We start from the raw sequence: 25,407 nt of genomic DNA, 5'->3' as shown, positions 1-25,407 counted from the left end.
GTCTGCGTGCGTCTGACCCGGCCGTCGGCAAAGCGGCATCCAGGGCGCATCTCATCCTCTTCTCAAGTTGGGTGTGTGTGATGCGTCCTCTGTTATGCGATGCAACCCCGCGACGTGACGAGATGGCAAGAGGGAGAAGAAACTTTGGTACCGGGCAGTTATCATGCTTGATTATTATTAGCTAGACCTAGCTGCCCCTATTCATCTTGCCTTGAGATGATCTGATGTTGGCGAGAGACGCGATCCTCGATCACTGTGTCACGGCATATGAACCAACACACCCCAAAAGTAATATATCCGTCCTTGGTTGGACTGCAATATTGCAACGTCCAATGTTTGTTCGCTGCACTGCCCGTTCCCATCATCTCATTTCGGGAAAAGGCTAAAGGGGGACAACCATACGGATGAAGCCCGGCGATTGAGTTCCCGCTTGGCAACTCTCTTCTTTCCCCAATCTGTCGTCATTCAGATGGCACGCTTGCGAATCGCGGTGCTGGGGTGGCCCACGTTATTGTAAATGTAACCTCTCATAGCCGATAACGCAGACCTGAGCTGGAGTGCGCCCTCCGTGCTGTGATGGCAATGGTTTTTCTGCCCAACGCCCGCGAGTCGTGTACGTGTTCGATGGAGGGGTAGGCCGCCGCCGTGTCTCGCAAGACTTGAACTATGTCTTTGTTGTGATATTTCCCTCACTTTTGAGTCTGCAATACCACTATTTGATGCTCCCTAAAGTGGGATTACATGCAAGTTGCAACATTTAGCTATCTCTAAGAGAAGGCTCCAGAATCGCATTTAGGTTAATGTCTCGCCAACTGCGTCTATAGGGTATAGACTACAACTTACTGTTTGTAGTCCAAATCTCCTGTGTAGCATTTGAATCCCAGCAACTTGTTCTACTGTTAATATCTGTGTTACGCTTGTCTTTCCAGCGACTGGAGGCGTTCGCCGCGTTCTTGGGTGACTACGGGCATGTTCCCACGCGCACCTACAGTAGATGATGCATTGAAATCTTGCAACAGTCTCCATTCGGTCGACTGCTACTCTAAAAGAGTCAGGGACGACGTTGCAACTGCACTCGGTCTCTGGAAAACGACGGGTACTGAGCCAACTGTATCCTATTCTAAAGATCTACAACGCATGTTCATCGAAGCCAACGTTGATGGGGGAAACTTATGTAGGATTTCGATAGACGGATCACCATCTAAGCGTTTGACTCTTCTCACTAACTTTCCAGTGAAACTGGGTCATACTTCGCACGACGCAAGAAGCATTCCTCTAGTGCAGATGTCCGACGAGGTACCTCAGTGTATTATTAGTGTGCTAGAAGCCTTGTGGCTCGTATGAGCTAGTCTCCAACCTACAAAGTCCTAGATACTCAACATATGCACCCATGGCAGAGGTGAACACAGATCACTTGAAGCATTTACTGCCACCTGCTCGAAACATCTCTCCAAATCACACTTGAGCAGCCGCGGATCCCTGATTGTTCTCAATCTTCAAAACCCCTGGCAAGACGAGTGCCGGCATACCCAACTCTTTGAAGGCGTCGTAGCATTATTTCCTTCGTGGCCGCCTCCGTCTACATTAACTTCGGCAATAACAGAAGAAGCAGCCTGCTCTGTAATGGGACTCAAAGGCAAGTCCATACCCTGTGTGTCGGACGGTTCTGCAGCGAGTTGGGTCTGAGTTGCACCGACCGAGCTCGACTCTGAACCGCTTCTGGACCAGGGTATGACTTGCTGATTGTCGTCCCTGGGAGGATGGGCGAAACGCCACCACCATAGAGCTACACAGGAACCGAAAAAGGTCGCAATAGCAGCTGATAGAAGCCCGAGAATAATCAGGCGTACTGAAGGGCTTTTCTCATACTCGAACACAAGTAGTACGATGGGTCCGACGATGGCGGCTAGCGAGATCAAGACTAGTACCAATTGTGTAATCTGGCGCAAGTTGACCGAGTTCGCAATATAGTAACGAAACTTGCTCTTGTACTTCTCGAGGAAGTGTCGGAAACGTGTGGTCATGATGACGGAGGATTAAGCCCGATTTATAGAGTACGTTCGTATAGAGAATCTACCCGTGGGGCTCGCTGTGGGTTGCTGGACGGAGGCTACCTTGAGTGAGAGCTCTAGATATAGACCTGAGATGTTCCAGCAAATGTTTCTGTGACTTTTTCTCCGCGTAGAGTCTCTTGTTCATCACAGTAACCTTGCTTTGTTAGTTGCTCCTGACTTGTTACGGCGCTCTTGTCGGTATCATTCCTAGACAAGTCTGATGCTGCCGCTTTTTCGATAGTTCATACATCTAGTACCTAAAGAGGGATGGTCTTTTTGTCACCACAGTCTAAATCAAGTTGTCGAGGTTTGATGGTATGTGTTGAACCCCGATCTGACCATTCTCCATGCTCTTTCATCGTTCTAATTGCAAATTTGTCAGAAGCCCTGCTGACGTGAGTCTTGAGGCGGATCCACGTAGTCTCAATCGCTGGATCATCCATGAGTTTCGCGAAAATGCAGACAAGAGACATCATGGTTTCGGTCTATGATATAGGGACTAAGTACAACTTCCCTCTGTGATTCTTGTCGCATTGTCTTTGTTATGCACCTCAGGGCGACGTACAAATCGCCTGCGACTTGTACCTCCAAATTAAACGAATAGACTCACTTTATGAAGTCTGTCCTTGACTAGGATGGACTCAGTGCTTGATCAAACCGTGAAGACAAATATCAACGTGCGGGAGGAATGTAACAAATCTGTACAACACCCAAAAAAGCAAAAGAATTAGAACCCGAAGAATGATTTGGTCAATCGCGGTGAGGATTTGAGCCTCACGCGGGGGTCGAACCCGCAACCTTGAGATTAAGAGTCTCACGCTCTACCGATTGAGCTAGCAAGGCGGGTCTTGCTTGATGACTTCCTTGCGAAGTTTGCAACTCATAATGCCATCGGACCCGCCTGTGCTCCACCGACGTCGAGGCCCCGCGACATCGTCGAAGAAGCGAAAAGGGAAAGGCCTGGCAGTCTGATGCGGAGTTGTGAAACGTAAAACTGTTTAAGCCAGTTGAGTGCAGCCAGATGAACCTTGTCCATAGGACGAACGGTTTTCCCCAAGTAGAGAAATGCACTTCTTAAGTTAGGGCTGGCACAGGCCATTTCAGAATGCTCTTAGTTACAGGTAAGCTCTAACACGTGATGCAACATGGTCATTACTGGCATGTTTGATATCAACGGAATCATCTATTTAAATGTGTGTCATTTCGATGAGTGAAACATGTACAATTGAGGTTTAAAAAATAGCCGCTTTACTCCAATTGAAAAGTATTAACTAAGTACCTACTACCAGGTATGCAAGATGTATCGTACGATACATAGAGGACGGAGACATCGTGATGCCTCCCTTCAGCTGTTATGCTACGCCTCAAACGCCCCGCTTAGAAGAAAAATATCGCATGTTACACCCGTCAGTCATCATTGACTCTTAAACTAACATTCCCTCTTCAATTTGTCATCGTCGGGGTCCCATCTCCCAGCTCTGCCCTCGGCACCTCCCGCTCTGTGCTATCTAGCTCGCTGACTGGGTGCAAATCGCTCCTCAGAGCAGAGTAGGATGGAAGATGCCGCGGGCCTGCAGGGTGGCTGCTTAAAGAGCTCACATTGCTATCCGAGTAAGTCGACATATGGCGCGGGTCCATGCTCATGGGTGAGCTGGGATGTTTCATGGAGTAGTATGGTGAGTGCGGTGGAGGTGATGAAGAGGCATAAGACTCGGGGACGGCTGTTGTCGCGTACGACGCTTTGGAACATGTTAGTCTTGTTCTGACTCCATGATGGTGATCGTGGTAAAGACTTACCATGTGCCGGATCATAGGGGCTAGGGCTGTGTGGTACATATCCCATCTCAGGGTGTTGGCTGGGATGAGGGCTCTGGGCGGCGGACGGCTCCCACGCCGGCGGCTCAAGTCTTTCGTTGCGCTTTCTGGCGTGCCATCCGCATCTCCAGATAATAGCAACAATAATACCAACGGCTACCGCGGCGCCAATCGCGATTCCGACGATGGCTCCCGTCCCTAGACCTCCACTACCTCCGGACGGCGACCCACTCGGAGCCGGTGTTGCCGTAGACGATGCTGATGCCGACGGTGTGGGTGTCACGGACTCATCCGGTAGGAACACGGCCCTCGAACTCGCATTCGAGCTCAGCGTCGCCGATATAAGATTCGTCTGCGGACATAATCCATCGGGCTCCTGGCACGGGTTTGTCGCGCAGCATCCGATGAAGGAGATATCGTTGGTGCACGTCCAGAAGATCTCGCTCGGCGGTCTGGCATCGTCGCAGCCCTGGGCTGGTATGTTGGCGTAGCGGTCCGGGTTGAAGGATGATATCCTCCTGTCCTTTGTTGGACACTTTCCGCTGCCGTCGGCGCAGGGGTTCGTCGCGCAGCAGCCCAGGAATTCGACCTTGCTTCCTTCGCAGATGTAGAAGTCGCCGCCTTTGGGACAGCTTAGGCCCAAGCTGGCTACCGCCATGGTAGATGGTCGGTGGACGTGAAGCTGTTGATATGTTCGGAAGCCTGGCTCGCTCTCGAGGTTTACAATCTGAGACCAAGCTTGTATGGTATATGAGAAACAACGGCAGAGGAGTGTGAGTAGACTTGACTGGAACACATGGTAATGCTACTTAAGACATAGGTATAAGATGTATATAAGCTCATAAGCGTAAAACTTGAGGGAAAGCCCGCTGCCAGAAGGTGTGAACAACGGCTTCGAGCCTGCATCATGCTGATCGCCGACTCGACCGGGCAACATCATTCGACATGTCGGACTAAGACGGGGCTTCTCTGCTGAGGTACCTGCAAGCAGCCTTGTAAACCTCGTCTTTCTTCTGCAGGCAGACAAATATTTGTCTTATTGTTGCAAGGGGAGTACGAGAGGGCGGTGGGAGGATGCCGCCAAATTTCGCACTTGCGGGTCTCCACAGCCTCTTTTGGGGGCACAAAGCTAGGAAGCCTGGCTACGCTTGGCACCTTGAGCTGGGTGACAGCCTCTTCTCTATCACCTGAAGGTTGACGAATGCAGAGTTTCCAAGCAGGCTGTGCTAATCTTCTACGTATTGGAGTTGATCTGCATATGCTGTGTGATTCTTTGGAATCTTTCGCAGACAACCTTCTTTGGGTGTGTACCACCTCGAAGGCAATAAAATCGAGACACAGAGGGACTGGGGGCCACGAGAATCTGCTTGTTGGTGCATGCCACTTCTGCGCCGCATGATCTCATAAGACAGATTAGGGACACACAAGAGAGCAGTGCAATTGTGCAAACAATGATCAAACAAGAAGGCCGTTGGTGCCATGGTGGCAACATGAAACTCTTGATGAGTGCATCTGCCCCGAGGTAGTCTTGTTGGTTGTGAATTAGATGCAGCTTTGGTTGGTGCGTGTCTCGTTGGAACTTGGTGGTGCTGATGTTGGTGGTGGCTAGGAGGCTGAGGCTTTGCACTATTTCCTGAAGGATCACCTGCGGGGTTCTTGGTCGTTCAGCTGAGAATGAGCGTGAGATAAGCCCATGTCGGCTTCTCTTAGCAATTCCCCCGAGCTAAAAATACGAAAGTGAGAGAGGGAGGTTTGTCATGGTTGCGATCCCGATCGGGTGGGCTATTGCTGACAGGATGACAGGATTCCACCCAGACTCCAATTCCCGAGGATGCGGATTCGGATTCACTCCTGTCTGTAGTACTGCATCGGCTCACCGTTGACAGCCTGCAAAAGATGAGGAAACCCCATCGGAAACTTTGAGTGAGGTGATGCGATTGACGTTATGAGGCAAAGAAGCGAGACTTAAAATCAAGAAACGAGACGAACCCATAACTACAGCACCGGATTTTCGGGGGCAGAGTCGCATCGCAACCCAGCCATTTGGGTCGAGAATGAGATGGTGCGGGCACGTAACCACATACTTTGTCCGACCAGCCCGTTGCCAGATCGTGTTCACGCTTCTCCATAGAGTCTAATTTCTCACCCATTGGAATAGGCTGTACTTCCCCATAAGTGAGATGGCGATATCCGAGAAGAAGGAGGGTCGGGGAGGAAGCACGATGGAGGGTGGGCTCATGAAGGAGTCTTGCTGACCGCCCCGATCTGGAGCCTCGGTGCTGCGCTGGCTGTGTTGGCTACACCATGAACGTGATCGTGACTGCACGGCTCGCTGAGTGGTACCTTCAAGGCTGCCGGCGCCGAACGGAGTCAGAATCTCTAAACTCTCTCGTTTTTCGAGTTGGCTTTCGCCACCAGTTATACTTCGATGAGAAAGATGATCGCAGAACGTTATTTGTAAGGGGGGGGGGGAGGGGCAACGAATGCTTTTCAATGTTTTCCACAATCCCATCGATCCACTTGCATCGTACTGTAGAACAGAGGATTCGCTTGCCAGCAGTGTAATTGGAATAGCCCAGGTTAGCCCATGATCGCCTAGAAGACTGAAAATAGCTAGGATCAGTGCGGAGTGGTTTCCAACCCCGCGGAGCGAAATTACTGAACACCACACGGAAACTGTTGCCATATTGTGTAATCAGCCCGAAAATCGTCGAGATATTACGAGCCATGCGAAAAGTACCGGGGGTCAAGCCCGATAAAATTACCAGAAAAGGCAATTTCTCGGATGAGGAAAAGGGAGGGCGGCCTGGCGAGGATCTCCCGGCGGGTGCCGTATTCTCGAAGACCCAGCGCGGAGGCAACGCAGCCATTAGGTCGAGACTTCCGGGCCGGGCCATGATCAAAAGAGGGGGCCTCACGCCTTCGCAGTCACACTGTCACACAAAGTTCACTGGCTGACCCGGCGTGGCTTAAGTTCGTCGGGCCTCCGAGACCGCATCACCCAACACTCGACCGATTCCGAGGCCTAACTCTGGCTTCACTGGGGAGGGCCCTGCTCCGGATCCGGGCTTGAGCAACTTGAGCCGGTAGAGCCTTTCCAGCCGCGACTCTCGCATGTTGTCTCACGGCGGTTGCCGATTCAGTCTGACCCCTCCATTGAGCCCGTCACCGTGGTGAGAATCGGTACCGATTGCCGCGTCTCGAGTGATGAGGCCCCCCGAGCTTGTGGGTACCAGCTCTCCGGAACCTTTGCACCCGCAAACGCAATTTCCGGGTTCGCTAAGTGAGAGGTTTTAATTTGAAGAGGCTTGACATCAGACGATGGCAACATCATGACACGCACATGGTGTAAAGAGTAAAACCTCGTGAGTCTGCAAAGTCATGAAAACGCCGAGCAAGTATCGCCATGTAAACATCGCCGTTGATCGTAGAACGGCAACGGCGAGCGGATTTGCACAACAGCCCGGCTTAGGAAAACTTCAGAAATCGTCTCAACACATCGTCAACGTAAGCGATCCCTAGTACGGAGGTGTAGCATTGATCTCTTCGGACGGCGTTGAGAATCCTCTCAGACGGTCTTCGAGACTCGTGGCTGCGCCATAACCTATGGCTGACCGGCAACCCTCTCAATCAAGGTGGCAAGGCCTGTAAGATGATCCTCACGGCCGGCCAGCCAGCCACGGGCCACCAGAGGAATTCGCGCCGAAGACAATAGCGAGGACCAGCGACTTTGACCAGGCTCATAGGGAAACCAATGATGCCTCTGCGGGTATGTACCCATGCGTACATGTGTGCAAGCAAAGGGATCCGTGGCGGTGGGACATGCCGCCTTGGCTTGCGGCCGGGGCTCGGTCCGGGCGGTCTCAACGACTTCAATGTTCTATCTAATGTTCCTGGGCAACTAGAACTGAGGTAGCAATAAGGGGGAGAAGCAACGGCCGTGGTAGCGCTTCGGTCGTGTGGGTTGAACCATGGTGTGGTTGAACCCAGGCGCGCCAAGGGACCGGTCAACCAAGCGCTAGTTCAGGGACGTACAATGAAGCGCAAAGATCAGCCCAAAAAAAGAATAGGGATGGACACTTTCTGGTGCCTTGTGGCGTTACGTTAACTCTGTTCGGCTCTCGCTTTTTGGTGCGGGAAGCGATGTGCAGCGTTGGGAAACTAACTAGCAGCAGCACCCGCACTCCCAAGACCTTTGAACCGTCTCGTTTCACGGACGTCCGGAGGCGCACGTCCATGTCCGGCGGTCTCTCCACGGGCGTCCGGGCGCGCGACGAACCGCCTCAGGTGAGCCGGTTGTCTAGGAGGGGAAAGCGAGTAAATAGAAACAATGGAGTTGTAAAGGAGAGCTTTGTTGAGATTGAAATGTCATATTTAAGAACCTGGAATGCCGGCCTCGATACATCTACTTTTCGAAACAATCCAGCAGAACTCAATCACTCACTTAACCAATCGATCAACTCCTCGGTATCTCGACGATCCAACTCTCTTGACCAACACACCACCACACCATTCTCCGGTCAACACCACATTAACAACATTCAAAATGCCTGGCGCTACTTCTCAGTCTACCGGTTCCAAGTACGATGCCATTCCCGGCCCCCTGGGTTTGGCCTCTGCTTCCCTCGAGGGCAAGGTCGCTCTCGTGACCGGTGCCGGTACGTGCAATCTAATGCTCCATTCCTTTACTCTCTCCCTCCGGGCAGGCAGCTTCTTTCGGGAGAGCTGCAACCGACAATTAGCAAGCTTCCTGGGGTGCATCATTAGGGTGATCTGTTCGTCTGATCTCAAACTCAACTAACACAAACACTCTCTAGGCCGTGGTATTGGTCGTGAGATGGCCCTTGAGCTCGGACGTCGCGGTGCCAAGGTCATCGTCAACTACGCCAACAGCGCCGAGACCGCCGAGGAGGTCGTCCAGGCCATCAAGAAGTCCGGCTCCGACGCCGCTTCCATCAAGGCCAACGTCTCCGACGTTGACCAGATCGTCTCCATGTTCGCCGAGGCCAAGAAGATCTTCGGCAAGCTCCACATTGTCTGCTCCAACTCTGGTGTCGTCTCCTTCGGCCACGTCAAGGATGTCACCCCCGAGGAGTTCGACCGCGTCTTTTCCATCAACACCCGTGGCCAGTTCTTCGTTGCCCGTGAGGCCTACAAGAACCTCGAGGTCGGTGGCCGTGTCATCCTGATGGGTTCCATCACTGGCCAGGCCAAGGGTGTCCCCAAGCACGCCGTCTACTCTGGTTCCAAGGGAACCATTGAGACCTTCGTCCGCTGCATGGCTATCGACTTCGGTGACAAGAAGATCACCGTCAACGCTGTTGCCCCCGGTGGTATCAAGACCGACATGTACCGGTAAGTGCACAATCCAACTTAGTTGCCTCACAGACCCAGAAGCTAACCTACCATTCAGTGATGTCTGCCGCGAGTACATCCCCGGCGGCACTGAGCTCGACGACGAAGGTGTCGATGAGTACGCCGCTGGCTGGTCCCCCATGCACCGTGTCGGTCTCCCGATCGATATCGCCCGTGTCGTCTGCTTCCTGGCTTCCCAGGACGGCGAGTGGATCAACGGAAAGGTCCTCGGCATCGACGGTGCCGCCTGCATGTAAACTACCTATACCATACCTAATGTAGTAATCGGAGTAATGGGCATCGGACGGGGATACTAGATTGGATCACTGTACATTTTAGATTTATGACATGGGATATAATGAATAAAGACATATGCCCCATAGCAAACAAACCATCAGTGTTTTCACCTTCTTTACGTGCACATTTCTGTCGTAGCATAGCAAACACTTACTGGCCTGATTGTCTCCAGTGGGGCGCCTGTGACTTTTGACACTCGCATCCTCACATGAACTGAATTTGCTTTGCACTGTTTGACCATACCAGTAGACGGCAATTTGGATAGGCCCGAGACTTTAAATCTCAAGTGTTTACTACGGCATCCGTCGTAGCTAACTTTCGCAACCGCCCCACTACGATAGCAAGTTGCAAGGTTCGCGCCGCTTGTCATTCTGGACCTTCGTACTCCATACGAAAATTCGGCATTCTCTATATGACCTCTGTACTCGTATTTCTGTCTGAAATTACCGGTGGCCAATTGTTCTATAAAAGGTTGCCTTGCGTGAACAAGAAAATAAATGCCCGTACACGTTCGAACTGTCGCTGCTTGGTAGAAACTAGACTTGCATTCTCGAAAACCATGACAAGATAGTCCGTCGCCCCGTTTCCCGGATTGAGTATTCAGGCAATGCAAGCGCTTGTTCTCCAACATTGAGTTATGTTTTGAGAAGCGACAGTCGGACATTAGATTCCAAAGTAGAGTGCGGACACTAAGTCGGATTCGCAACAGGCGAGTTTGACCAACTTCCGCAATTCCTCTATACTTTAATGTTCACATTGAGTTTGCGCGATTGACAAAAAGGTGAAGCGCATAGGCAATACCCGAAACTCTTTAAGTTCCTCGGGAGAATCGGCAGTTGCGGTGAATGATCGACACGGACAAGCCCGTCCAACTGCTTTCTTAGAGTTCCATGGTTGTGGTTCTACCGTCTCCGTTCCCTTGACGCGCGAGTCCTAGGGTACTATATCCTAAATGAAAACTGCTAGCCGTAACCTTGAAGCCGGCAAAAAGTGTCCGTGTTCCCGGCAGTTTGACCAACAGTTCGCAGATAGAGTTTGATAAGATGGTTCGTGTGATGGTCTAAGAAGAATGCGATCGTCGTGAGCTTGACTCGTACAAGGCAAAAACAGCCTGTTCTGAGGAACTGAGGCGCTGCACAAGTCATGCGCCTACGAGGCGAGAGCGAGGAAGATATTACCGATAGTCATGACACGGGGTAACCATTCTGTATGAAACACAATTCTTCCAGTCTTTAAATACATCCAAGGGCTGCTTTCTTTTGCAGTCACAATTCCGCTACACTCAACTTACACGCTCTTTATAACAACCAGTCAGTCTTTACCAGCCTGTTTACCAAACCCCAAGATGCACGCCGCCTCTATCCTCGTCGTTGCCCTCTCGGCTGTCGCCATGGCTGCCGACAAGCCCAAGCGCGACTGCAGACGCGACAGATCCCACCCCGGCCGCGGCTGGTACTGGATCGTCGAGGGCGACACACTCAACGAGATCGCTGCCGACTTCGGTTCCACCGCCAACATCATCGCCGCCATGAACGGCATCCCCAACCCCGACTCCATCCCGGCTTGGAAGACCATTGTTGTCCCTTGCCCTCCTTAGATCAACCAGTCTAGATCGATGGATAGCCCGCGATACAACACCGGCTCATCGCAAACGAACTTCACTACCGCCAGCAACTCAGAAACTCTGGTCGACGACCAAGTCAAAGCTTAGGGCAGCGCTTAGATAATGCATAATACAAGTTTGAAGCCCATTCGATCCGCCCGAGTGATTCAGTAATCCGTCTCGGTTTTGTCACAAATAGACACTTTCAGAAATGGTTCAAAGCTTGAACCTTTTCAGCAGAGCCTAAGTACCTTATTTAGTCTTGTCGGCTTCAGCACACAAGATGTACTATCCTGGTTTGATGCAACAACTTTTAACACATACATTGAAGGATAATCAAAAAGACCTATACATCAAGGCTATGTGCTGCCTTTCCGGCGATCTATAGGCTTCATCTCGAACTCGCCCACACTCTTTGAAATGTCCGTCTCCATTGATCCATTGTGATTCCCGGTTTGAGGTCGAGGTGCGTATTCAACGCTCACCTCAGTAGTCCATGTGATACCGCCTCTTCCACTAGCATTGCTTCCTTGCTGCCCCGAAACCAGTATGCTGCTGTCACTCGAAGCATCTTGATCTCTCGGCTCTGCTCTTGTCGCCGTCACAGTACTCCGATTGTAAAATCTTCCGCTTGTATCCCCTGTCTTGATGTATGCTCCAGCTCCCGGCGAAGATTCTGTTCGTTTCCGGACCTGGCGAACGAAACCACGGAGAACTGGTATGGATGCTGAGATAATAGTGACGTTCGGCTCTGCCATAGACCATACCCAGTAGACTGCTTGGTTGTATAGATCTGGCAAAGAAATCGACATTAGCGCATGCTAGTTTTCAACACGGAATGAACCACCTACAATCAGGAGATCTCACGTTGATCAGCATGTAGCCCTGAACAGCTTTCATAACCCCTGTAACACCTGCTAGGATTCCCATGCTTAAAGCCACGGCTACACTTAGTCTCTCTGACTGTTTCATTTGCAGATTGAATATCATCTTCCATGGTAGAAGAGCAAGAACAATGTCGCAAATCGCCGAGTATACTGCAGTAGACAGATCAGACTTGGATACCACTGCCAGACATGGTTATAACTCACATGCACTGAAGACAGTGAATGCTACCGACTGGTCTAACCGCCAGCACCTATCGCCTCCGATATGTCCTTGGTCTGGTGCACCGCAGATAGCCTGCCATGTTGCAATGATGTGTATCGCAAATTGTAGGTTCATCGTAATGATAACGCCCCATATGAGCTTTGCTTCCCAACCCCCGGGCATCAACCGCAACAGCGTGATTCCAAACGATGTCTTTGTCAGCCCTAGAGCGACAGATTGAAGGTTATGGTGGGTTCGGGCAATAGTGATCTTCAGCAGGTTTCCTCGAATAAGAAACACAGCCATCAACCAGGACACGTTTGCTGACGCTAGAAGCAAGAAGAACCATCCCGCAACGAGCACCCAGTCGTCTGCTTGAAGCCCGATCCCGGTGTTTCGAAGCCGGCTGTAGACTCGGAGGGCGAGGAAGATAGTCGATAGAAAGAGCATCTAAAGATGGAGAAGTTTGTCAGAATAGGTACTCAACTCGAATCAGGCTACCTTGGACCCTCAGTTTGGCAAACTCGACTTACCACCCATGTCGTTGCATGGACAAGCACCGAGAGATCGCTGTTGGCCCACGCCATAACGACAGCAAGCAGATGGAGACCTGAGTAGGTCGTTTTAGACCACCGATATTCTTCCAAAACCCATCGGGAGTCCGAAGCGGAGGTCTTTCTCAGGAAATCTGACCCAGATTTGGACCATGGTAGGAAGTTAAGTAAGGCCAGGATGCCCGTCTGCAAGCTATTGCGCAGTCTCTCTAGAGTGCATGCTGAGTCGCTTACCAAGATCTACTCCCAGGACCTTATTCTGTAGACCGAGTCATATCGTAATGTTGGTCTTGGCCGGGCATTGCGGAGCTATGAGCCGACCCTTGTTGGGTCTCTTGGCAATATCCGCATTAAAGCCATATCAAGCAAAGTCCGAGGAGGTATCCGTAACTGTATGCGCCGCTGCGGCGTAGCCCGGTCTACTACGAGTCTTCGACCAACGACAAACTGCAGTGATCATTCGCCTCCAGGGTCCTGGGTACCGTTCCGCCTTGGCAGAAATTCGTAAAGACTTGGAGTCATCCAGGTGCATACAAGCGACATTGCGTTTCATAATCGCTAAAGAACCAATCGAGGGTTTCTACGCTGTGCCGCATGTACGCCCCGAATAAAGATACCATTGACCAAAGAACTGCAGATGCGAGACCGAGCTGTTCCAGGGACTGGTGGATGATGAGATGAGCTTAGCCGGAACGATGGTCTAAAGACCTATTTCGTGATGTCCTCCGTGCCGTGTAGTGGTCCCGATATTTGACTGGTAGCTTCAGTGCCAACGGTCTGCGATCTTCGTGCACCTACAGATCGCAAAGCGGATTTCAGACTTGGAGAATGGAGAGAGTAATGAAGAAGTAAGACAGATGCATTTCTAGCTGTTATTGGGCATGCTTCAAGTAAATAAAGACTCGGGGCCCGGCGTTCGTACCACAGAGTAGGCCGTAGTATTAACACCAAACTACGCTCTCCCTCACTTTCTTTTGGTGTTTTTCACCCGAGTCATTCCTTTATCCACCATGGTTCTCAAGAAGTATCTTGGCATAGCTGCCTTACTCGGCCTCTTCGACCAAGCTTTGGCTCAGCCAAACACCACATCATCCGGGTTCAAAGCTGTAAGTTCTCTCATTGGCGGGGTATCTCTGCTCTTTGTTGCAACAAACCTGCCCCGCCTCCTTCTTTCATATCGGACACTGATTGAAGTTAAAAGTGCGATGCCCTCATTGATGCCGGGCTTGGAGAGTTTCTCGTCTTTCCGACCGACATTGCCTACACTGAGAGTACCTCGACGTACTATTCATCAGAGAATCGTCGACTTCGACCCTACTGTATCGTTCAGCCGCGCTCGACTGAGGATGTTTCCTCCACCATCAAAGCTCTGGGTGGCGTAAGCGGTGCCGGGAACTGGGACGTTGCTATTCGCTCTGGTGGTCACAGTGACTACGACAACAATGCTGCTCACCGAGGAGTCACTATCGATCTCACATTCTTCAACTCTACTGAGCTGGTCAAGAGCAGTTGTTTCAATGGTACTGCTAATTGGGTAGGCCAAAGCGTTCTGACCAAGGTAAACAAACGTCTGGCGAGATTTTGCAGAGTGATAAGCTAATACCGGGAAGAATATCGCTCAGATTCGCCCTGCCGCCCGTTGGGGCAACGTCATGACCTACCTCGAGCCATATAATTTAGGAGTCACAGGTGGACGATCTGGTCACGTCGGCGTTGGTGGCCTACTCGTGTCTGGCGGTGCTTCCTACCACACGCAGCTTTATGGCTTTTCATGCGACAATGTCGTCGGCTATGAGGTCGTCCTCGCCGATGGATCGATAGTCGAGGCTAATACAGAGGAGAACACAGATCTCTTCAAGGCTTTGAAGGGAGGCGGAAGCAACTTGGGCATTGTCACTCGTTTCGATCTCAGGACCTTCACTGTACCACCTACTGGTGCCTATGGTGGCCTACTTTTTGCGTCATGGAGCGACTTGGATGTCGTGATTGACCAGTTTGTCAGCTATGCCAGCTCAATTGGTTCCGGCAGTCCCGACCACGAGTTTGTCGTCTATCGATCCGACGCCGGCAACCTGGCTGTGATGGCCATGGCAGTCAGCACTGACGGCAACGAGAACTCGACATCGTTTGCCCCTTTCAACGACATTACCCTGACGAGGGACATGAGATCTAAGCAGCCTCTCAGTAAGATTGCGGCGACCATTGCCGACACCGGTGGATCGCATTACATCCCTTTCTCTCTGTCTCTTCAAGCCACTGCCGAAATCATGAACAAAGCTGCCGAAATCTTCGTGGCTTTGACACAAGACTTCGATGCCGCCAGTGTTCCGGTTTCCGTCAATTTTGTTTTCCAACCCCTCCCAAAGAACCTCGCCGCCGTCACGCCCGTTAACAACATACTAGGCTTCGACAAAAACCTACCCTCCGACTCGATCCTCTTCGAGGCTAGAGGCACCCTAGCAGCTACTGATGCAGAGTATGGAGGCGTTGTTGAGAGTATGATGGGTAGAGCTATCGAGGAGCTGAGAGCATACTCCGCTTCACTTGAAGGCCACTCAACCTTTCTATACATGAACTATGCCAACCCGGAACAAGACGTCATCGGATCATACGGCACAGAAAACGTTCAATTCCTGAAGAATACGGCTGCGAAGTACGACCCGAAGGGCTTTTTCCAGCTTCGGGTTCCCGGGGGGTGGAAAGTCAGCCGGGTATGAGCATGATAGAGCATCCACCGGACCACCGACGAGGGGGCAATGCGGAGGTTTCGTTGCTTATCTCCCTTTTTTTTTTTTAAAAAAAAAAAACAAAGGGCGGGATGAATGTAATTAGAGATGACGTCTCAAACTCGCACATCTCAAAGATCAATCTTGCTCCTGTGTGAGGTGAATGTTGTTTTGTATCAATATTGACGAGAAAACTTCCATGTCCCTTTAATACGAGGAAAGTTCGACCTCATAGATACATGTAGCAATTCTGTCAATCTTGTGGGTGTCCTTTACATGAGCAGACAAACCCCTCTCAAGTCGGCAGGTAGGCTCACCCCAGACCTATCTGCCAGCATCTGTAGGGGGTTTTGAAATTTGGCGAAGTACATGTAATCCGTCAGGATAGAAAAATGCTCATCGAAGTGCCTTGCGAAGACAGCAAGACGCTCCTCATTCAAGTTGTCTCGAGCCGAGTCCATAACACTGCGAGCAGGATGGAGACGATTATGGACTGCCTTGTCTTCTTCCGAATCATACAAACAGCCCGAACAGCGCCAATCGGGCCCACCTTGCTCATCTAGCTCATCTTCGATATCTTGAAACATTCTCATGAGTGTCCAGTCGATTTCAGTGTAGTTGATTTCAGAAAAAGGGCTGCAACCGATCATGTCGTTGCAGAAATCAGTCTTTGCGGCCTCCAGATCCTCGAGAGATATTCTCAAGTTGTTCCAGTCAGTGCTGTCATCTTCTTGTTCTTCTGCAAGAGCCAGTGCTTTTGGTGTAAAGAGAAAACGGCACCTGTTGGCCGTTTTCATTGCTTCCTCCAGAGTAGTAGAAACACCCAACCAATCGTCGCCCATTCCCTTTCTCAAGCCAGTGCGTACTAGTTCCGTCGCCTCGAACTGAACTTCGCCTGTTGCTAGGTTAAGTCGCCTTGCCTGATTGAGGCGGACTATTCCAAGTGCAGACCGAGGATCAAGCACCTTGTCTGGTATGCGGCTGGGATCCCAATCGGCCTCCTGATACAGCACCAATTGAGACTTCGCACGGAATCTTTCGAGGCTATCCGAATTGCCGCCATCATACCCATCCGTTTTGGTCTTCGATTTGGTCTCCATCGTCCTATTGAACACGTCTTGGAAACCCTTCGCAAAATTGGCTTTCGGGATTTTGCCTTCGTCAAAGATGGAATCTTTGAGGAAGGCTCGAACAAAGCCAGCGAGTCGATTGACGTAAGTACTCTGTTCCAAGTATCCACGCTCTTTCAACATATTGTGAAGATGCACGAATGTGAAGGGCTCATGAACTCGATTCCAGGCCGCCATTGAAGTGCGGTAAGCATGCTGAAGGCCTTCAACAAGACCAACACCACAGAGGTATGGTGAATAATCCCACAACCCGTTGGAGTTGACGTGCAAAAATCGAGAGGCAACTTCATGTCGATCCTTGGCCCCCTCAGCCATGCGAGAAACACCCAGAAGATGGATAAAGTCGTCGCCAAGCTCCCAAAGCGATCTGCAATTTTGGAAAGAGCGCGTATCCGGGTTTGGATTCTACAAAAACATCATCACACAGAGTAGAAAGCACGGGACAATATCCTATGTCTTGATTGGCGCCATCTCTCCCAATTAAGAAATTGACTTGCACCGTTGGTACAAAGGAGGCGGCTGGACTTTACTGCCGGTATTGACGAGAATCATTAATGCCTAACGTGTGTTGGCGGTTTATCCCTTACTTGCTGAAAGTGACACAATAGGCGCGAGGAGCGTAAGCAATCCATACTCCATGAAAATATTCCCTGACAATAAGAAAAGATTTTATGTCCTTGAGCAAGTAAGAACCTGAAAAATAGTAGCGAAGGCTTTGCTGCAAGGCAGACGCGTTCGTAGACGTATCTTGGTCGAGATTGCAAGTACAAGGTAGGCATGATAATGCTAGAAGGCGCATGCTTCAAGCAACTCCGAGCTTTTGCAGTGCTGCTTCAAAACAAGGAGAAAAGGAGTGCCCCCAATTGAGCCGCCGGTTGTAACAATTTTCAGAGCTACCTTAGAGCCCGTCTCTTGCTGAACCAAAGCCCAATGAAAGCAAACGCAGGGGGCTTTCGCTAAAGACGCGCAAGGACCAGCCAGGGTCGAGGAGGTTGAAATCAGTCTATAGTAGGCTGTTTTCAGTTCGTCAGTGTCTTTGTCTCTCTGAGGCGGGCAGTGCGTTGTAATTTCCTATTATAGAAAGTCAAGACGGCAAAGCTGCTGATCATGATGATGCTACTGCCATTAGCAACTTGAACGCGATGCCCATGGTTGTCACATGCAACTATGGGTCCTATGGAGATGTGAACCAGGTAGGAAATAATTAGGTAAATGGGGAAGGCCAAACCAATCTGAGAAGGTGTGTACGCTTGAAGTTGTTGCTCGGAGAAGTAAGACTGAAAGGGCTGCGGCTGTGTTTAGCAGACCGGGAAATAAAACTATCGCGCAGACTGCCAAAAACACCACGCCCCATCTTTTAAAGCCGCCTTCCGGGTATTTTAATTCCTCGCTGTTATTGACTCCTTTGTTGGCAGTGAATATCGCCGATTCGGTGTTGCTTTTGGCACTGGCACCTTGACAGCTTGCTGCAATACTATCATTGGTGTCCCCGTCACACGTTGCAGTTCGGCGAGTGGCATCCAGTCGCTGCGAAAATCCAATCGTTCCGGCCAGCTAGCAGAGCTTGCCATTAAGCTCCGTGTATCAACCATTGGGATTTGGTCAGTCTGTTGCGTGCTGCCTTGTGGGAAAGATCATCGTAGACGAAATCGAGACGGATGCGTGCCAGTGAGTTGATGCAACTAAGTAAAATTTCATGCAGATATTTGCAGTGACGACCGCAACGAGAGACTGGACTCGCTCTCGGTGGAGGTGACAGAGGCGATGACTAAAGTCGTAGGTCAGTCGTAGGAATCCATCGTTCTGAGCCTCAGGTCCTCGCAGCGGTGCGTTTTTCCCAAGAAGACTTGATGTTTAGAGTAGACTACAGAACCTCTGAGCTCGATGACCGTCGCTCCGCTGACTAGAACTTTCGAAAGCACGCCGAGGAACATGATCAACGAGTAAGAGATCAAAGAAATCGGGGTCCAAGGAACTTATTTCCCGCCCATGGCCACGAAGATCCATACCAAAGTATCCTGGCTCGCGCCGTAATCCCCGCATTTTTTCCCATTAGGAACATGTTTCAACTTCCGAGCCCATCGAAGTGCATTCACCAACATTTCTCCAACCGGGATGCCGGGCAGATCGTAGTCGGTGCTTGCATGCTATGCAGCTTTCTGTCATTTCGTGGTTGATGTCCAAGGCTATCTAGTCAAGCTCGAGGTTATACTTTTCTCTACTGTGTAAAGAAGAGACTGGATTTCAAAGCAACAGTAGGGCTGGCGACCAAGTCGTGAAGAGTAATTATTATATAACTCGCAATTCCAACTCAAGCTACCTAGTATTTTTCACCACAATCAGCACATCCAACAGTTGTTTGCTTCGAACCAATAATCTAAGCATCTACGAATCGTATCGAATTATATATTAGTATGGCTATCATTGCTGTTGCAGGCGGCACGGGGGCGGTAGGCAAAACTATCGTTGAGGGCATCGTTGCTCACGGCGGCCACAGAGTTTTCGTTCTCTCAAGAACGGTCAGTATCTACGGGATCACCTAGTCCATCTCAACATAGTCTTGACTGACACTCGATTGCACAGAGCCGAGAACCAAAAGATGGGGTACGCTTTCTCGCTGTTGATTATCAGGACGTGGAAGGAATCAGCAAGATCTTGCAAAAGAACCAAATTGACACCGTCATTTCCGCCATGGGTGTTGTCACGCCGCAGACCAACCAGGCTCAAATTAACCTGGTCAAAGCATCAAACACGTCCAGCTCGACGCGCCGCTTCATCGTCAGTGCGTATGACATGCTGCACACCAGGGAGTATGACCATGCCTCTCCGTCAACCTCATGGCCTGTAGGTGCTGACAATGACCCAGCCAAATTTCGCATTATCCTCTCGCTCAATACGCGTTTGAGGCAATTGACGAGCTCGATAAGACAGATATCGAGTACACTCGAGTTGTGAATGGCTTCTTCTTGGATTATTTTGGCATGCCACACTACAAGACGCATCTCCACCCATGGGTCAACTTCGTCAGCTTGGAGAAGAAGTGGGCTGTCATTCCTGGCGACGGCTCAGCCAGGGCCAATTTTATCACAACGCAGGATATGGCGAAGTATATTGCTCGCCTCGTCGGGCTTGACAAGTGGTCCAAAGTGAGTAGTATCGTGGCCCAGAACCACTCAATTTCTGAGATACTCGAATTGGCAGAGAAGACACGCGGTAAGATCAACTCTTTATGAAATCTGCGTGAACCCCGAATTCATACTGACAGAAACCTGCACGCAGGCCCCGGTTTTAGGGTCGCTTATGATGGCTTGGAGAAGCTCAAGTCGGGAAAGATTTCTTTCATTGAGAACTTCCCGGATTTTGAGCTCAGTCGTGAAGACTCGGAGGCTCTTTTTGCCAAGGTTCACTACTATGCTGGCATCGGCAAGTTTCTGGTTCCTACCGAAGAAACTCTGAACTCTAAGTTCCCGGACATTGTTCCGACAACGGCTGCTCAAGTCTTTGAAGAGTCATGGAAAGGTAAATAAGACAGTGGTGAGCAGGGAATGGTGAAGCTCGGTATTAGTAACCGAGGGAAAGGGCAAGTCGTCTAGTTTATTGAGCAGTTCTCCCCCGAAACCAATTGATATATACGTTTCGCCCACCCTTCAGTAAGGTACTCATCAACTCGATTAATTCTTTTCCATCAGTCCTGGCATATTGCCAAGGTGCTTCTCACACATCTTCCTGTATTCTCTTGCAGATCTCCATCGCATACTGAGCTCATCCAAGAACGTCGTTAAACTCAGTACGTCAGATTGGCATGACTGGCTGCTAGCTCCATCGGCTGAGAGTCTGTGGAGACTGGAGGATGCATTATACACCGCATCAAGTATGAACGGCGATACGATACCCAAATTCCCGATGGGATCATTCCCATCAAATAATTGGTTGTAGAGTGCTTTCGAAATGTTTCGTATGTCCAGGCTCGACTGCCAGATAACTCTTGCTGAGCATCTCTGTATCTTCTTCACTTCATTACTCTCTGATTCGTCCCCGTGAGGGTGCTTCAGTAGGTATTTGCCGTCTGGGGTGACCTTCGCCCGCAAGGTGAGCTTTTTGACGCAAAGGAACAGAGCCGAGCGAGCGGCGAAGCGAGGTCCGATCAGTCGAAGAGTAAGGTCGGTACCGGTTACAGATTTTGACTCCTGGTCGATGGCATCGATCCATTCTAGAATTTTCTTTGAATGGCTGACGATATCTTCAATATGAACCTGATCGAGTGTGCCCTCAATGCGAGATAGTACAAGTGCGCTGTCAATCAAAAGGGCGGCTTCGCAGAGTCGTGAGAACCCGGAGTGTTCTGCAGAGACTACCGGCTGCCAGTCGTACTCATAGTCCTCAAGTATGTCGTAGCCGGGAGATTCCTGTTGCAAATTAGCTCATGAGCCAACGAAATACAGCACTGTTTATGGCCAAGTGCTCGTTAACATGTACTAACCCAATTATCGTCATGCATCGGAAGTTTAACATCTTCTTGAAGTCTTGATATTGCACATGGACGCTTGCTCCCGATAGACATAAGTCTATCAAGTATAAAGACGGCCCACCATGATCTCCTTCTCTCTTCTTCATCTGTTTCGAACCATTGTGTCTGTCCAGTCAATGCCTATTTGACCACGTATAAACAATGTGAGACCGTCAAAGGATCCGAAAGACTTACAGGTTTTCTTAGCGCAACGGTGTCTATTGATCCATGGAAAGCCGTTTCCCTTGTTGCCCAGGATACGCCCACAAGTTCAATGTACCGAGTGCATAATCCAATACTCATCCATGCGGCAGGGTAGACCGCGTGGCAATATTCGTAAAGTGTAACAAGGATCATTGCCTGAAGAAGTGGCAGTGATACAACCCCTGTAGCCACGAGCGTGTCCAAAAGTCCTTTGATCTGGTTATACAGGTAGCTGCAAATGTTGTCATCAGGGTCGGATGTCGTGAGTCTCATTGCTAGAGCAAGCGCGACTATGTCCGGCTTACAATTTTCAGCGAATGGAGCTTCCAGTCGTTTCTTGGCGGATATGAACCGAAACCAGATGTGAATGGTCTTGAAATACTCGTCGCAGGAGTTTTTGATCTTATCGCTTTCATTGACGAGCGATAGGATAGCCTTTCAGTTGTTCATGATATTAGATGTTCAACCATGTGGTTTAAGCTGTGAGCCTTACCTCAGGTATTGGGAAATTTGGTCGGTACAGCTCTTCAAGCAACGCTTCAGTATGGAATCGATCGCCGTCGAGAAAAGCCGAAGCTGGAAAGGCATCGTTGATATGTACATGTAGGGACTGTGTCTCCCTACTCAGGGCGCTTAGCGAAGATCGACTATCCTGATCATCAATGATATGTGTTTCATCCGATGGCGTCAGCATTAGCACTTCGTCCTGTTCACTGGGAAGATGGCGGCGGCTGCAGAATTGTTTCTCAATTGCATCGACTCGAGCCTGTAGAGCGGCGAAGTCTCCTGCACTAGGCGGGGGATCCGACTCATATTGTGAGCCATGTAGTCGACGAAGTTGATGGGGGCGATCATCGCGAGGAACCTCATCGTCGCGCCGCCTTTTGTCGCCCGCTCTTGCGATTGTCTTGCTCTCAAGCGGCATAGCGGAATTACTACAAGATGTAGTGCAATTGACGTCGCGCTATGTGATGGTGATGTAGTTGCTCTGGAGAAAGGGAGGAATTACGAAGGGTGAATAACTGGTACCCCTTGTGGCGTCAAAGGCAACAGACATTTGCGCACCAGCCACGGCCGACCTGGGGTGTCTCGAAAACAAACTGTGGCTTGACACTATCGGAACACACTGAAAGTGTACTCGCAGTGAGCCTTTTTTTCTCTCTCCTTTCCTCCGTCTTGGAAATTCCCAAAAATCCGAAAACACTCTTCCGAAACTCCTTGGACACGGGCGAATCATAAATGTGAGAAAGACCTTAGGTGGGAGGAAAAGAGTTACAAATTGCTTAATTGGGATAAAAGGTGAACACGTTGTGGCCAGACGCAAGCAAAGGTGAAGTTCACCACAAATACAAAGAAAATAACGGCACCGGCTAGCCCTCTCGCTCATCTACATTTCTTCTTGGAAGCCCTATGAAAGCTAGCCCCTTACTTGTCCGGGTCAACTTCTTTTCTTCCTCTCGCACAAACAAAACATCACTCTTACCAAAAGCCCATCACTACACACGAGCCAAAGTTTGCGTATCACACACGCAATTTTCGCATTACAAGCCACCTTGACCGTCATTGTCATAGTTACCAACCAGACCAACGTGAAGTAGGCAATGCGCAAAACAAATAGAGACCTTCGTTCTTTTATGCTGATTCTGTCACCCAGTTACTCCTGGACTCCCTCCATAATGTGTCAGAACATGTACTACACGTTCGATTGCGGCCATCGTATCGGAAACGTTGCCGTCCTTCGCTGCGACAAATGTGTCATATCTGGTTTCGACTGCTAGTATCGCGAGACCTGTGAGGATGAGAAGCTCCCTGGTGGAGCGGGCTCATGTCGCGACTGTAGACTAGCCCCTCTCGTCGAGAGCGCGCCTACGCGAAGCGAAGACAAAACACCCGCAGGATTTTGGAAGAAGACAGGGCAGATGCTCGCTGCTGCGGTTGGAGCGATGAAGCCGTCGACAAAGTAAGATTTGTTTGATAGTTGCGACATCGAATTGGATTGCTGGGCTTTCTGAAGGAAGGTGATAATGGCCGTAAATTGTTTTCATTCGTTTTCACAGCGACATCCTTTCACAGCTACGAGCTGGTTTAGATTTATTACGAGAACGGAGGGGGGGACCATTGCAGCGCTCTCGACTTACCATTCTGAGACCAATACAACAATGAGCGAAAGCTTTCGCGCGATGAAGTGATAAATATCTAGGAGTAGAAAGTGCATCGCGTTACAGATTGAAACGCAAGATAGATCTGCAGCTAGAACGCGCTGCAAAGTACCATAACTTATCGAGTCTTGCGCGCAACAAACACTGAAATATTCAGCAACCCACTCGCCATCACGACGGGATGCAGCGACGCTAGGACTCGTAGCGCCGATACGTGACTTGTAAAATCTACAACCTCGATCTTATAGGCTGTTCATTGAGCTCAGCCTCTGCTTTCTTTCTAGAGTCTTCCCAAAAGTTGGCTTTCGCGGATCCCATAGCCGCCCAAATGTCTAACAACTTGTCGTCGAAAGGGGGCAAGACGCGACCTGTGGTTCCCGGCGCGGGATCTCCTGCTACCGATCTGAAGTACTCAAATACCTCTTTGTAGAATGGCGCGATGGTGTAGTAGTCCTTGCCTCCACCAAACTCTGCGACACGATCTTTCTCCCACTGCTTCTGTTCTTTCTTTGATGGTAAGGGGTTGCCCCTGCCTGCCAGAAGACGAGATACCGCGACTGCTTGCCATTCGAAAAGGCGGAAAGTGAAGCCACCTCCACACTGCACCGTGCCTGTTAGCATCATCGTCTCATACGAAACATGGGTCAGTAACTTACCATGCCTAAGAAGGCAAGGGTCGGATCTTCGATATCCCATGTGTGGAAGTAGACTCCCGACAACCTACGGTCCACTTGACGTATGCGTTCTTGTACCTCCGGCAAGAACGGGAAGCTGAAAGTGAAACCAGTCCCGAAGACCACATAGTCCACGCCTTCAACTACGGTCCCGTCCTCGAAGGTGATTGCGCCAGTATCTGGGTCGAATTTGATAATCTGCTTCTGGACAGAGATATGGGGGTGGATGAAAGGAGCCCAGCCAAAGTGAGGCAGAGGTTCTCCGCGGAGTGAAGCAAAAACAGGGTGCTGGGCAACTGGCAGGACCTCGTGTAGGATCTCGTGCGAAGATACCGAGCCTCCCACGACGACAATTTTCTATGGGTATAATAAGTATCGAACTTCAATTGGGTAATCGCATTATTGACTTACCTTTCCCTTATACTTATCAGAATCTCTGAAGTGCTTGCTGTGCACAATCCGGCCAGGAAATCTTGCGTCGTATTCCGTGAGTCCCTCGATATTTGGAAGCCAGGGTACGTTATAGTGCCCAGTTGCTACAATGAGGGCATCAAATCTCTCCTGCCACCAGTGGTCTTTTCCAGGGAGCTCTTTCCTCAGTGTAAGAACCCATTCATCACCGTCTTTGGCTGCAAGTTCCACGGTGGTACTGAGTTCGAGCAACTCCTCGTGCCCATTACGGACGAAAATCTTTTCAACCCACTCCCGGATTTGTTCCCGGCCGCGGAAGGGAGCGTCATCGCCATACTTCTCTCGGATCCGTTCAGTCAGAGTTTCCGGGAAGGGTTCAGTGGTAAAGCTCATAATCTCTGGGGTTATGTTGGTATGTAGATGCTCGTGCTGAGCGGTATCCGAGAAACGGACCTGGTGACTGTTGATGGCCTCTGACTTGGGTGTCTGGGCTGGGAGTTGAGATGGGATTGAAACGGGAGCATCGGCCTTTCCATCTAAGAGTGTTTTGAGAGACGGGATACTGGCAGGCAAGTGTGGAGTATAGATCCTATGGCAATAGTTAGAAGTCTTGTAGAGTCATAGAAGTAAGTGTTCAGCTTACCAGGTTCCTCCTGGGATGGGTCGTCGATCAAAGACTCGGACTGTGTTGAAAGCTTGTTCCTTGACCAAGGCATCTGTAGCAATTGCGCCTGAGGGCCCAGCGCCGATTACGGCCACTCTCTTAATCTTGCCGGCCATGTTGATTGGTTTCGTGCTATGGCTCAATGCAAAGTCTCAGAAATAACGA

At 50.3% G+C, this 25,407-nt stretch overlaps 9 protein-coding genes and 1 non-coding gene across 10 annotated transcripts; 3 read left to right on the top strand and 7 right to left on the bottom strand.

Moving 5' to 3' along the window:
- Window positions 1–465: 465 nt before the first annotated feature.
- On the bottom strand, window positions 466–2,024 carry BDZ83DRAFT_649884 (uncharacterized protein; the record flags this gene model as incomplete). The annotated part of the gene is made up of 3 exons (XM_060510326.1): window positions 466–571; window positions 844–893; window positions 1,530–2,024. 3 exons carry the CDS (start codon window positions 2,022–2,024, stop codon window positions 466–468), a joined length of 651 nt encoding a protein of 216 aa, XP_060367099.1.
- An 800-nt stretch (window positions 2,025–2,824) lies between these two features.
- Window positions 2,825–2,897, bottom strand: BDZ83DRAFT_t99. Its single transcript has one exon. It is a non-coding gene; the product is annotated as a tRNA-Lys (tRNA).
- A 600-nt stretch (window positions 2,898–3,497) lies between these two features.
- Window positions 3,498–4,527, bottom strand: BDZ83DRAFT_718019 (uncharacterized protein; the record flags this gene model as incomplete). The annotated part of the gene is made up of 2 exons (XM_060512013.1): window positions 3,498–3,793; window positions 3,852–4,527. The coding sequence occupies 2 exons, from the start codon at window positions 4,525–4,527 to the stop codon at window positions 3,498–3,500; spliced, it is 972 nt and encodes a 323-aa protein (XP_060367098.1).
- A 3,888-nt stretch (window positions 4,528–8,415) lies between these two features.
- Window positions 8,416–9,481, top strand: BDZ83DRAFT_573253 (short chain dehydrogenase; the record flags this gene model as incomplete). The annotated part of the gene is made up of 3 exons (XM_060504603.1): window positions 8,416–8,527; window positions 8,687–9,224; window positions 9,283–9,481. 3 exons carry the CDS (start codon window positions 8,416–8,418, stop codon window positions 9,479–9,481), a joined length of 849 nt encoding a protein of 282 aa, XP_060367097.1.
- A 2,002-nt stretch (window positions 9,482–11,483) lies between these two features.
- On the bottom strand, window positions 11,484–12,800 carry BDZ83DRAFT_772326 (uncharacterized protein; the record flags this gene model as incomplete). The annotated part of the gene is made up of 4 exons (XM_060515382.1): window positions 11,484–11,917; window positions 11,976–12,068; window positions 12,216–12,663; window positions 12,747–12,800. 4 exons carry the CDS (start codon window positions 12,798–12,800, stop codon window positions 11,484–11,486), a joined length of 1,029 nt encoding a protein of 342 aa, XP_060367096.1.
- Window positions 12,801–13,777: 977 nt separating this feature from the next.
- On the top strand, window positions 13,778–15,484 carry BDZ83DRAFT_573218 (FAD binding domain-containing protein; the record flags this gene model as incomplete). Its single annotated transcript, XM_060504598.1, has 3 exons — window positions 13,778–13,873; window positions 13,969–14,325; window positions 14,378–15,484. The coding sequence occupies 3 exons, from the start codon at window positions 13,778–13,780 to the stop codon at window positions 15,482–15,484; spliced, it is 1,560 nt and encodes a 519-aa protein (XP_060367095.1).
- A 281-nt stretch (window positions 15,485–15,765) lies between these two features.
- BDZ83DRAFT_772320 (uncharacterized protein) lies at window positions 15,766–17,402 on the bottom strand (the record flags this gene model as incomplete). Its single annotated transcript, XM_060515381.1, has 2 exons — window positions 15,766–17,028; window positions 17,211–17,402. 2 exons carry the CDS (start codon window positions 17,400–17,402, stop codon window positions 15,766–15,768), a joined length of 1,455 nt encoding a protein of 484 aa, XP_060367094.1.
- Window positions 17,403–19,037: 1,635 nt separating this feature from the next.
- On the top strand, window positions 19,038–20,150 carry BDZ83DRAFT_573252 (uncharacterized protein; the record flags this gene model as incomplete). The annotated part of the gene is made up of 4 exons (XM_060504602.1): window positions 19,038–19,073; window positions 19,207–19,433; window positions 19,490–19,836; window positions 19,903–20,150. The coding sequence occupies 4 exons, from the start codon at window positions 19,038–19,040 to the stop codon at window positions 20,148–20,150; spliced, it is 858 nt and encodes a 285-aa protein (XP_060367093.1).
- On the bottom strand, window positions 20,123–22,336 carry BDZ83DRAFT_613997 (uncharacterized protein). Its single transcript, XM_060507796.1, has 4 exons — window positions 21,828–22,336; window positions 21,326–21,769; window positions 21,104–21,271; window positions 20,123–21,029 (listed from the first exon to the last, which is right to left on the bottom strand). The coding sequence occupies exons 1-4, from the start codon at window positions 22,257–22,259 to the stop codon at window positions 20,295–20,297; spliced, it is 1,779 nt and encodes a 592-aa protein (XP_060367092.1). The 5' UTR covers window positions 22,260–22,336; the 3' UTR covers window positions 20,123–20,294.
- Window positions 22,337–23,721: 1,385 nt separating this feature from the next.
- Window positions 23,722–25,358, bottom strand: BDZ83DRAFT_649876 (thiol-specific monooxygenase; the record flags this gene model as incomplete). The annotated part of the gene is made up of 4 exons (XM_060510325.1): window positions 23,722–24,093; window positions 24,150–24,524; window positions 24,579–25,167; window positions 25,222–25,358. The coding sequence occupies 4 exons, from the start codon at window positions 25,356–25,358 to the stop codon at window positions 23,722–23,724; spliced, it is 1,473 nt and encodes a 490-aa protein (XP_060367091.1).
- Window positions 25,359–25,407: the final 49 nt, after the last annotated feature.

Source organism: Colletotrichum acutatum, assembly GCF_030867785.1.
Source record: "Colletotrichum acutatum strain CBS 112980 chromosome Unknown BDZ83scaffold_27, whole genome shotgun sequence".
Classification (NCBI taxonomy): Eukaryota; Fungi; Ascomycota; class Sordariomycetes; order Glomerellales; family Glomerellaceae; genus Colletotrichum; species Colletotrichum acutatum.
The sequence above is the reverse complement of the archived record's forward strand: the minus strand, read 5'-3'. Positions and strand labels throughout refer to the sequence as shown.

What these genes read in the sequence shown, in the direction of transcription:
- BDZ83DRAFT_613997 (XM_060507796.1), bottom strand. Translation starts at nt 22,259, where the DNA reads ATGCCGCTTGAGAGCAAGACAATCGCAAGAGCGGGCGACAAAAGGCGG. An exon ending in CCGTTGCGCTAAGAAAACCT is followed by an intron (nt 21,272 to 21,325) that starts GTAAGTCTTTCG and finishes GTGGTCAAATAG; the next exon opens with GCATTGACTGGACAGACACA. An exon ending in CGATGCATGACGATAATTGG is followed by an intron (nt 21,030 to 21,103) that starts GTTAGTACATGT and finishes AATTTGCAACAG; the next exon opens with GAATCTCCCGGCTACGACAT.